This window comes from Myotis myotis, unplaced genomic scaffold (genome assembly GCF_014108235.1).
Source record: "Myotis myotis isolate mMyoMyo1 unplaced genomic scaffold, mMyoMyo1.p scaffold_m19_p_1, whole genome shotgun sequence".
NCBI lineage: Eukaryota > Metazoa > Chordata > Mammalia > Chiroptera > Vespertilionidae > Myotis > Myotis myotis.
The window spans coordinates 191,733,823-191,746,286 of NW_023416313.1; the positions used below are offsets into that span (position 1 = coordinate 191,733,823).

At 42.9% G+C, this 12,464-nt stretch overlaps 1 protein-coding gene across 5 annotated transcripts in view; it reads left to right on the plus strand.

Annotated features, from left to right (window-relative positions):
* DAAM1 (dishevelled associated activator of morphogenesis 1) overlaps nucleotides 1-12,464 on the plus strand; it is a 159,451-nt gene that overhangs the window by 55,056 nt on the left and 91,931 nt on the right. For all 5 annotated transcript variants that reach the window (XR_004967489.1, XM_036308894.1, XM_036308904.1 and 2 more), the window contains exon 2: nucleotides 9,154-9,372. Coding sequence is in view for 4 of the 5 variants with exons in the window: in XM_036308927.1 (XP_036164820.1) it covers nucleotides 9,154-9,372 (219 nt within the window). In the remaining variant the exon portion in view is untranslated. The remainder of the gene's footprint in view (nucleotides 1-9,153; nucleotides 9,373-12,464) is intronic.

A 12,464-nucleotide genomic window follows, 5' to 3' on the forward strand; every position in this document is an offset into this window, starting at 1 on the left:
TCTTTGGTGGGGAGCTCCGATGACACTTTTGGTTTGGCTCTTCTCCCAGATGATCAAGACGAGATGTCTTGGCTTCCAGACTGGTTTCTGTCACGTGAACAACACAAACTTCCTAACTAGAGAACTGTGTTGTGTTGGCTTTAGGGATTTAGGCCCTAAACCCATGGTTAAAGAACTGAGTCATGACAGACAGGCATGGCCAGCTCTTGAGGGTGAAACCCAGAGGTCTCCTCCTTTGCTCTTTACATGAGTGAGAGGGTGTTTTTGGCAGGAGCCTCTGCCTTGGGCTTGGAAAACCACTGTTCAGTACGTGCTGGTGGAGGCTTGGTCTCCCTGGAGGGTGTGCATGGGCTTCACTTGGGTTGCTTCCTCCCGTATCTAGGGAGGAAGTGGGAAAGGAAGGGGCCTGGTTCTGGCTTCCACTTTGCACAACCCTGCCTGCACTGATGCGGAGAGGACATGGAGGAGGGAGTGCGGTTTGCTTTGCTTTTGCTACTCTGCTTCAGGCCGTGCAGCAGAGGTGTCCTCGGGGTGCCGATGGCTTTTCTGCATGCTTGGTCTTTGGTTTTCTCGTGCGTGGTGCGGTGCCTGCCTCGTTTTCTTTTTGCATCAGAAAAGTCGCTAGACTGACAGGACTGACTGCTGGGGGAATTTCCAGAAGCCACTCCAAGAAGTGCCCTCTTCGAACATCTTTTTGGGACCAAGTATGTGGGAAGGGCTGTCCCCAAACTTACGCCCTTTCCGTTTCCTGATGGTGACGAAGTTGAAACTTGCAGGGAAAATACATCCTCTTTCCAGTGTTTCTCCTCCAACCTTTAGACTGTATCCCAAGATTTATTTTTTAAAGCTCCGAATAGTATTTGGCATCTGGTGTACTTGGGAAATGAAACCAGACATGAGGAATGTGAGAGGGGAGAGAGATGGCCAAGGAAAGAAGCAAAGCAATTTTTTCCTTTCACATTCTTTTTGATAAGAGAATCTTGGTTAGCATTATCGTGTTGTTAAAACCCAAATTGCCTGTTAGGGCCTTTTGGGAAAATGTGGGGTAAAATGCAGCTCTGAAAACAATAGGTATGACGATTAAAACTGAGGGTTCCCCTAACTATTCTAGTTGCTCTTAAGGCACAAATTTTCTTCATTGTCCCTCTTTTTGTGTCTGTGACATTGTTTCAGTGACTCCAGAGATTATTTATAATAAAGAAACAATGACAGTATTTTAGAGTTGGAATTATAATTGGAGAATTAAATGTGAATTACTGTCTATCTTGATTAAAGTAATAGAAATTGGGCATGACATAGATGGTGCCCTGTGCACTCTGAGGATACATGCAGGAACTCTCAACTGTTGAACCAAGCTGGTGGCTGGGAGGAGCTCACAGTCTCTCCTTCTTCCCTTCCTCCAGCATCTAAGCCAGCCGTGGGCAAACTACGGCCTGCGGGCCAGATCCGGCCTGTTTGAAATGAATAAAACTAAAAAAAAAAAAAAGACCGTACCCTTTTATGTAATGATGTTTACTTTGAATTTATATTAGTTCACACAAACACTCCATCCATGCTTTTGTTCCGGCCCTCTGGCCCAGTTTAAGAACCCATTGTGGCCCTCGAGTCAAAAAGTTTGCCCACCCCTGATAAGCTGTTGTTTTCCATATAACCACTTTGGTTAGAGGAAAACCGTGGTGACTTAGCAGGTGAACACATAATTTTCTGTCTGGACAGCCATCTTATAAATGTATGGCAGAAGTCTCTGCTGAACCAGTTTAAATTACATATACATATCAATGCATATCTATTTGTGGACATAACCTTCCAAGTTTCCCATGTATATTTGGTACTGATCATGTGTTGCTTTCTGGAAAACGAACTGTACATGTCACACATGTATTGTGACTTGGCATTATCAGAGGAAAATGTTAAGGAGCTTTTTCTTGTGAACTATGAAGTTTTTCAATTTTTTGTGATTATCGTGATTATGATTCTCTACATTTCTTAAAATTTGGCTCCCATTTTTTTACTTTACCACATTGAGAGTCCTGTTTGTTTTGTTAAAGATAGTACAAATGACTTCGACTTTGAGCTAGGCCACAGATGGATTACATTTTTTATTCTTTGCTAAGCAAAATGCACCTGCTACAGAATCTTAAGTAGCTTTTTAATTGCTTCCTTGTGCATGGCATAGCAATAGTCATCTGTAATGTTGAAGATGGATTATATTTTGGATGTCCCAGAAGTGACCCCCCCCCCCCCCCCCCCCCCCCGCAACAATGCCAGAAGCTGAGATTGGAAGATGTGTTCTGGTTGAGGGCCCAGCTGTCATGGTGGAATTAGTCCTTTCCCTCAGGCTGATCTGATTAAAAAGGGGCCAAGATGTGGAAACATAGGCTCCTGGTTTCAGTAACTGAATTCCCTCTTTACTGGGCAGACGAACCAGAACCAATTTCACTGCTCCCTAAATGTTCCTCAGAGGCTGTGGTCTCCCTGATCCATGGGTCTTCTTCATCTGTTTCTCTAGCACCAAACAAAGTGTCTGGCCTATGGGTTGAGGAGACTCAGCTATGATTGCAGAGTAAGTGAATACATTGTGGGTAGTGTTTACTGAATGTAAGGAATGGGGAAATGTCTCAGAGATTCAGAGATACTTCCAAAGGAGCTTACTTGAGGATGGGTGGAAAAATAGGCACCAGTTAGTTCAGCCAGAAAGAAATTCCTCTCTCAAGGGAAGCTGCAAATACCCCGAGGATGAAGTCTGTGTGTGAGACTACTGCCAGTGTCAAAGACTTGACAAGTGGCTAAAGAACACTTGGTGATCTGATTGGCCTCAAATTGGCAGTTGTGAAAAACGGATCTACAGGCAACTGTGGGAAGAACACCCCATCGCATAACCCTGAAGCTCAGAGACGAGATCATTGGTTCACTTAGGCGTTTGTGCTTTTGCATTCAACAAACATTTATTGAGAATATACTGTGTGCCAGAGAGTGAATGAACGTGGTCCCTGTCTCAGGAGCTCATAGTTTAGGGTCATGATTTTTTGAAACAAAAACACCCATTCAACTATGTATATAATGCTAACTGTGTAGAAAGAAATGTGTGACTGTCTCTGGGAAACTTAAGACTCATAAAACAGCAGTATCAGAGTAGGTCGCGAATGGTGAGTGGAAGATGGTCAGGTAAAGAAGGAAAAGAGCACTCTATGCTGAGGGTCTACAGAGGTGTGAGCTCAGAAGTGTGATTTGTCAAGGTCTGATGACTGCATGCACAGGGGTGTGTGGGGGTTAGGAGGCAGGAGGTGGCATGTGGGCACACAGTATTCAGGGTATTGGGACACAGGGGTAGAAAATAAAGTAGGCAAGGGCCAGGCCATTGAGGGTCTTGTGGTCCATGCCGGAAAGTTGGACTGTATCCAAGAGACAATGCAGAGCTGAGTGGCACAGTCAGATTTATGATGTGCTGAGAATAAATCCCAGACTCCTCACTCTGGTATATGAGGCCCTGGGGTCTGGGCCCCTGTCCTCTCCAGCCTCTTCTCTCTTAACACTCCTACTACCCACTATGCTCCAGCCACACTGATCTTCCTTCCCTAACTCAAACATCCAAGTTCCCCACCTGCTTGAGGCTTCTGTACACACTCCTGCCTGGAATCCTTTTCCCTGACACTTTCAGGGTTAGTCCATGTACCCACTGGGTCCTCATTTAAAGGCCCCTCTCTGGAGAGGCCTTCCCTGATCACACTATCTAAAGTAGCCATTTACACCCACCACCACCATTTTCTTTCACTTGCTTCTTGCATCCCCTATAACACTAACCAAAATCAATACTTGTTTTAGTTTACTTGATTTTTTTCCCTGTCTTCTCCAAAGTAAATAAGCCCTCTGAGGTTACATTGTCTCATTTTCATCCCTCTTTCCTAAGTACCTAGTCCAGTGTTGAATATGTAATTTGATCAACATTTGACTTCATGAATTAAGTGGGTGAATATGATAGACTAAAGCCATTTTAGCAACCTTCAACCCATGGGCCCACATGGGCACACTACCTGTTTTTGTGTGGTCCACGAGCTAAGAATGCTTTTTTACATTTTTAAATGATACAACAAATAAGAAAAGATTAATATTTTGTGACATGACATTATATGAAATTCAGATTTCAGAGCCCACAAATAAACTTTATTGACACACAGGCATGCCCATGTTCACAGATGCCTGTGGCTGCTTTCATGACAAAATGATAGAGTTGAGTAATTGTGATCGAGTTTTAATGGCCTCAAAAGCCGAAAATATTTAATATGTGGCCCTTTACAGAAAAGATTTGCCAACCTCTAGACTGGTGAACCAACAATCAGAGAGAGGAGTTAAGAAGCTGTTGCAGTCATTCAGATGGGAGATGGCAGTAGGCTAAACTAAGGTCATGACCTTGAGGTTGAAGAGGGTGGGGACTGGATTCCAGTCTATTAAGCAAGCAGGTTTCCTGACTACCGCCAAGCTTCCCTGTCCCACTCCCAAACAATTAGGCTTTTCTGAATAAACATTTCTTTGCCTTTACCAGCAAATAAAGTCTCCCTCAAAATTTTTCTAATTGCCATGCTCCCTCCCAAGTGTCCTCTTAAGTCTCAAATGTGAAATGGGGATAATGGAATGAAGTGTTGGGTATGAGGTGCTTACCAAAATCCTATTCACAGTCTGTTGCTGGGATCCCTCATTAGTGAAGTGCTAGAGCAGGTAACTGGCTAGACTTATCTACTGCCACTAAGGGGTCAGGTGGGATGATTCCTTTGGCTTCCTGTTTTGGTCTTTGTCTAGGAGACTAGGCTCTGAACAATGGCGTTCCAGACATGTGTTTTAAAAATGGTTGTTTGTTGGAAATCTCAAAGCTTTGCCATCATCTGCAGTTTAAGTTTTGGTTTAAAAGAAGACTTTGTATTTGGGGTTTCTACAAAGGAATTAGCATCAAACTTGGCCTTTGGGCTTTACTAAGGTCTTTAAACACAAATCATCTGTTAAAGGCAATATTTTGTCATTAAAATGATTTCAATTAGTTTCTTTCTTTCTTTTTTTTTTTTTTTTAATCTTCACCCAAGGATATTTTTCCATTGATTTTCAGAGAGAGAGTGGAAGAGAAAGGGAAAGACAGAGAGAAACATCGATGTAAGAGAAACATATTGATTGGTTGCCTCCTGAACATGCCCTGACCAGGGCCCAGGCCAGGGAGGAGCCTGCAGCTGAGGTACATGCCTTTGAACGGAATTGAATCTGGGACCCTGTGGCCACAGGCCAATGCTCTATCCACTGAGCCAAACCAGCTAGCGCTCAATTAGTTTCTTAAAAGTAATAACCTCTGTATCTTAGTACACATCTTAAAAACTAAACAAGACTCTCATATTCTTGGTTTATAGAACTATTGACATTTTTTTTAAGACTTAAAAAATGCTTTGAACTGATTTTTAGATTTTAGCATTTCCTCTGCGCCCCTTCTGAATACAGCCAGAATGTAACATAACTTGGGTTTAACTGAAACAACTTGTACATTGCAAAACTAAAGCAATGATCTTTCTATTCATTTCCCAAGTACTTTGGTTATATTCCTATATGTGTGAGCCACTAATCAACACTAGTGGTAGGCACTTTTCTTTTTGGAGTTGACGCTTCAATGATGGAGAAAGACCCAGATCATAAATTACTCTGTTGGCTGTGTGTCATGGGGTCACAAAATGCTGAGGGCCCAGACCTCATTTCAATGAGTAAGTTAGTACATGTGTCCCGTATACTGTCATGTGCTGGGGACAGAGCAATGACCAATATATGCAAGGCCCTTGCCCCATGAAATAATTAAATAAGATAATTTTGTTGTTGGTGGTGGGAACCATACCAAGAGTTAGACCAGTGGGGCCAGACCGGGCCTGGGTTCAGCAACTTGAGTCCAGCTAGGAAAGAAATCAGAGCCAAGACTCAAACTATAAGAGAACATTTATTTAGGAAATCACAGAGATGGAAGAAATGAGTGGTAGAAGAAATGGCTCAGGAAACAAGGTACAGAGGCAAAAGAAGGGCCCTTGAGTTTGGGAATGAGGAGGGAAATGGTGACATGCCTGGAGGGAAGGTGACGGAGAAGGAGAGGAGGGGAGATGGATGGGTTTGTTCCCTGAAGGGAGAGCTCGCTGGGTCCTCTGTCCTAAAGGTTTTAAGGGTGGAGATTTTAGAAGAGGTCCCAGAAAGACCTAGAGTATTCAACAGCTTTCCAGGTGTGTCCTTTCAGGGTCTAGGTTGGAGCCATGGCAGGGGGGTCATTCTCCAATGCAGCTACTCCTAAGGTCAGCCATGGAATCCCTTGTCTGGTTTTGTTGCTCTTCTGGGCCTGGAACTGAAATGCAACTAAGGTCTACATGTATCTCTAGGGAGGAAAGGTCAGGGGGTCCAAACCACAAGACCAGCAATGTGCTAGGTGAGGAAGGGTTACCCTGAGGTCTCACCCTACAATTATCCGTTGCTAGGCACCTGAGGCTTTCTACCCTGGGGACCTTCTGTACTTGGCCCATCATCCTTGCTCTGCTAATATCTGTCTAACTGCCTACCTCAATTTCAAATAGTGGTAACTGCCATGAAGAATACCCAGGCTAAAGGGATACGATAGAGAGTGACTGAGGCATGGGAGGAGCACTATTGCAGATAGATTGTTGGGTATGTCTTCTCTGAGAAAGTGAAATTTGTACTGAGGTCATAATGATGAGGATGAGTTACTGTGCACAGATGTGAGCCAGAACATACCAGTTAAGGGCACAGCTGATGCAAAGGTCCTGAGTTAGGAACCAACATGGCCAGTGTAGTCGAAATGCAGTTACTCATAAAAGAGTGTTACATGGTGAGGAGAGACAGATAGGGGCCAGATTTTGGAGACCCTTGACTGCTGTTGATGGCCTTTGTATATTCGTATAATTACAGTAAATAGCCACAGGAGGTTTTCATAAAATAAAATTAACAACTAATAATTCAAGATCCAAAATGGATCAAAGCAAGCTACTGGAATTGAAGCTGGAATTAGCACCCAGTGAAAATCTCTACTTTCTCCCCTATCTCCCATCTAATAGTTGGGTACCTTACACCTTAGGCAGAGCCAGGGACTTCTCACATCCATCCTATCCCATTCACAGACATTAGTTAGTTCTTCCTTATGTCTTCTTTTAATAGCTACTCATTCGTTTTAAATTTAACCTTGGGGATGACACAGCTCTTGTTTCTCTTTCTGAGTATCAGTCCTGAAACCAGTTCAAGGATAGTGCAAACCTCTGCCTGCCCCTCAATTCTTCAATTCCTTTTCAGGATGTGCCTGCAGTAGTGTTAGCCCTGTATCAGGGCATGTTGACATTATCAGAATGGTGACACTAATAACATAGTCTGATTATCTGCAATCTACTCTCTGGGAGGGTGCTCAGCATTCATTGTAGTTTCTCCAGCAAGGTCGCCCACCCACAGCTCTAAAAAATGAAAGAAATCAAGACTCAACAACTTGTTCTCTCTCTCTCTCTCTCTCTCTCTCTCTCTCTCTCTCTCTCTCTCCCCCCCCCCCCAGTCATTAAAAATGTAATTTTTTTTTTTTTGTAAGAATTCAAACCCAAAGGGTATAAAGTGAAAGGGAAAAGGAGTAGTTCTCCAATTACCTGCCGGAAGCTGGTCCATCCTTGCTGCTTGACACAGTCGCTGCAGGGAAGAAACATCTGCACAGCATATGTTTCAAGGGACCTGGGGTATATGGCATACTGTTCTTAATATGTTTGTTCCCCTTCTTAGCGCTATGTGTTTTAACCAAGGTCACCTCTCCGAGAAAGGTTGTTTCCCCAGGTGGGGATTTTTCCCTGGAGTTAGGGATTAACAGGACTAAGGAAGGGAATAAAACCCCTTAACTAAGTGCCAGGCAGGTAATTAATCACTTTAACTATAAACAATCATGCTTAAGCTACATAATCTTTACTTAGGATAATCTCCTTCAGTTACTTCCATGTAGCTTAACAGAACAATAGAGTAGTGACCTAGGAATGGAGATAACAAATGCCCTAACCTTTGGAATAGAATGGATAGGATTAAAATCAACTGGTATAAATACAGATGTAACAGGAGAATAAAGACAGAACCTGGCTGGAGAACCTGGCTAGGCTGCTGATCAACTGAAGGCTGTCTTCGTGTCATTCCTTCTTCGCCAACTCCTTCCACACCTTTGGGAACCCCTGGACCTGCTGGGGTTGGACCCCAACAATTACCTATTTTTATTTTGGAGATTATTGCTGTTAACACTTACACATATTCATAAATGCTTTAAAACATGTAATCCTGTAATATGTGGTATATATATCATATAGCATCTTGAACATTTTTTCATATCTAGATACACAGATGCCTGTTCTTTTTAATGAGTACAAAGTATTCTATTATGTGAATATACTATAATTTATTTAACCATCTCCCTATTAGTAAACTCACTTGTATCTTTTATGTTTGAAAATCTCTGACCCTTCTAGCTCATGATAAATCATACTTCCTTTGTTATAAATTTAAATTATTCAACACTAAACATTAACTGAGTTAATGATTTCTTCCCGGCACTGTGCAGGGCACTGGAGCCGCCAACATGCTTAATACATAGCCCCTGCCCCCAATTTGAGTTATCACAGTCTAACAGGAAGACACACTCCTAAAAAACTGAGAGAGAAAGTGACATGAGCTGGAATGCCTTAGCTATATATTATTAGTTCCACTTGGGGAAGGTAAAGAAGGGGGTGTTAGAATTCAACTATAAAGGATGAGGTCTTCTGGGGGCAAGGAAGAGACAGGATTCATACACAGGGAATAACAACAAAATGGTTTGGCAGGAAAGAGCATGTGATGTACCAAGAATGGCCAGTAGCTCAATGTGACAGCAGCGCCTGTGGGTGTGGACTGACCAGTGTTGTACTGTTTGCCCAGCAGTTGGCTATAGGAAACATTCAACAAGTGAATAGAAGGACATGTGCTCTTTGCCCAACTGGACTCCAGACTCTCTTGGGGTTACTCTCTCTATGCCCTGCCATGCCTCCAGTGCAGGGGGCTCTTTCTCGAATTGGTCTGATTTAAATATATATATATCTTATTCACTTTGCACTCTTAACCATGTCATGTCCCTCTTTTTTGCAGAGTGTAGTCACTCAAGAAATAGAACAGAATTCAGCCATGGCCCCGAGGAAGAGAGGTGGACGGGGGATTTCATTCATCTTTTGCTGTTTCCGCAATAATGATCACCCAGAAATCACGTATCGGCTGCGAAATGATAGCAACTTTGCACTTCAGACCATGGAGCCAGCGTTACCCATGCCCCCTGTGGAGGAGCTGGACGTCATGTTCAGTGAACTCGTGGTAAGTCCCAGACTTCCATCCTAACAGTGATTGGAGGTAGGAGGGAGAGGAAAGGATGTGAGTGGTTTGGTTTTGTTAGCCATGGACTTGCCCTGCTTCAGTGATGTGGCCCCAATCTGTCCTTTATGTCTGCAGCCCCACTGTTATCACTGAGCCTGTGGAAAGAGAGAAGGAAGAAGGAAGCATTACTATATCAAAGGGCCTTACTGGTGCTTTAAGTGGAGCGATTTAAACCTAAAGTCTTCAAATATGTGGCAGTACTGCATCTTAGGTTATCCTTTCTAATTCTTCTCCATCCCAACCTGATTCTCTACTTGTGTGCACAAACAGTTCCCTCATCTGCTTCATACCTCATGGGAGTCCCCAGTGTTTCCTCCATTCCCACTCCCAGTGTACAATAGTAATGTCTTTTTAAAAATTAGTCGGACTACCCCCCGTCCTTGACCCTTTGATGAAAGACATTATTACTTAAGCACAGTATAATTATTTAGCCTAATGATAGGATTGCAATAATAACTGTTGTGGGAAACTTTTTATACATACTATCATCTTTGAGAATCCACTATCCTGAAGTGAGAGATGTGTCTGATGTAGGATCCAAAAACTGTTGTGAGAAATTTTTTATAGATACTATTTTATTTTAGAATCCACTGTACTGAAATGAGAGGTGTAGCTGGTATAGGACCCATTTACTAAGAGATGTAAGGGCTTTCTTCAACTTAGCTTTTTAGGCATCTCCAAAGTAGTGTTTCTTTCCATCCCATGTTTCAAGAGGATATTATGGCACTGACATGGTGATTAGGAAGACCTTGCTTCAAATTACTGCTCTGACTTTATTATCTGTACTAGTTTGGAAAAAGCATATGCCTTTTCTGAGCTTGTCTTCTGGAAAGTGGAGGAAAAAAATAATACTTTCTCCTAATTTGATGTAATGTTTAAATGAGAATAATAAATGGCCCAATGTCTGGTCCTCATTGGTGCTTAATAAGTGTTACATTAGTACTCTATCCACCTCAGTTACCACTGGCATTTTATAATGGAGTTAGTTCTAATCAGACCATTTGTATTATTGAGTAGATAACAGAGAGTGCTATTGTTTTGCATGACTGTGTCAAAAAGTAATATAGGCTGTGTCACTTCCCTCCAGGGGTATTATCTGAACTGATTGTGTCACCTCAGCTCTTCTAGACCAGAATTCACCTCTAAGCTTTTCCTACAAGAGAAGCCAATATGAGGGAGTATTATGCATGAAGCTGTTATTTGAGTTCCAGTCTCCTGAGTAGATTAATGGGTCTATTACCAACCAAAACTGGTTGGCAAAAAGAAGAGATGACTCTTGGCAGCACCTTTATACTTTATGAAATTGAACATTTCAGTGTTTCAGCAATCTACCCTCTGCCATCGTCACTGCATACAGACTCTGTTCTAAGTGTTAATGAGGATGCTCGAAATAGAAAACTGGAACCTGCTCCCAAAGAGCTGACAGTTTCAGGAGCAAAAGGGGGGCAATAAAGGTATAATGCCACCAAAGGAAGAAGCACAGCCCACTTATGCTTAGATTGTGTGTAAATGGCTTGTGGTGGTGTTGGTGATGAGGAGGGTGGTCAAGGAAAACTTTCTGGAGGAAGTGAGTTGTGAGGAGCGATTGAAGGTGAGAAGGGAAGTGGAGGGGATCAGTATTAATGATAATCTTAGTCATCTTGAGCTAGATTTTTCTGTAATAGCAAAACCTCAGTGGTTACAGCAGCAAATGAAACCAGTGTGGGTCAGCTGTGGCTCTGCTCCTCTCCATCTTCTTTACAAGACCCAGCCCTGGTGGAAGAGGAAAGAGAGACATGGTACTTGGGGTGGTGAATACACAATACAATATATAGATGATGTATTAGAGAATTGTACACCTGAAACCTTTATAATTTTACTAACCAATGTCACCCCAATAAATTCAATAAAAAAGAAAAAAAAAGGCATGGTAAACTGCAAGTGGGCTCTAAGCTTGTGCTTGGAAATGACACATGTCACTTCTGCCCACATTTCTTTGGCCAAGGCAAATCACATGGCCACTCCTGAGCTCACAGGGCAGGGATGTATCATTCTTCAGTAAAGACTGGCACCATAAGTCACACGGCCAAGCCTGAGGTCGTTGGTACGTGTGGAGGACACAGTCTTCTCCTAGGGAGGGGCAGTGAACCACCTGCCATGATGGCTACCAAGACGAGCAATAATGAGGTATTTACAGGCTTGGTTTTATTTCCCACTTAAAGCATTTTTAAATCAAAAGTCAACCTAAGAAGACAGATGTTGCTGATAGATGAAGACCTCCTTGGTGGTTGTGGAGCTGGTGGGCAGAGCTTGTACCCTCAAAGCATCCACATCCACTGTCCTTTCAATCGTGTTCTGTCATCCTCCCCAAATGAGACCTGAGCCAGAGCCTGTGTGGTGGCAGCTCCATGTACATCTTGAAGACAGCTCATTGTTGTGTCTTCATAAGGGAGAAAATTCCACGTTCTGCCTTAGTGATGTCTTTATTCTGTGTGAAAATTGCCCACAGCTGTTAGTTGTTAAAAAGCCAATGCCAAACCAGAACTTGAGGCTGAAACCATTGGAAAACAAATTATCTTGAGGTTTGTATCTGTCCTGGTGAGTAACGGATGAATTTTTGTCTACTTCTGATTTTAGGGACTTAAACCACAATCTATCCAACTGCCAAAGGTGTCCTGGGACAAGGGAAGTAGACTCAGAGCCACTGGAAACCTCTGTCCTGGATTCTCTTGAGCAGTCTCAGAAGCAGTTCTGCCTCTGCCAATTCCCAGGAGAGGGAGGCCACGTGGGGAGGTGGAGAGTGCATAGCCTCTGGAGTCAGACCACTCTGCAACCTAGCTAACTCCTTTCAGGTGGTTTCTGCTGGAATTTGAGTTTATTTTCTTATCTATAAAATGGGGATAATACCTTCTCTCCTGTAGGTTGGTATGAAGACTAAAGCAGATAGCCTTTTAAAGGGCTGAAACCTAGTAGGTGCTTTACATCCCACATCCTAGTGCAGGGAGATAATTCACGTGTTTTCTGGGCACAACACTTCTAAGCATATATCCCAG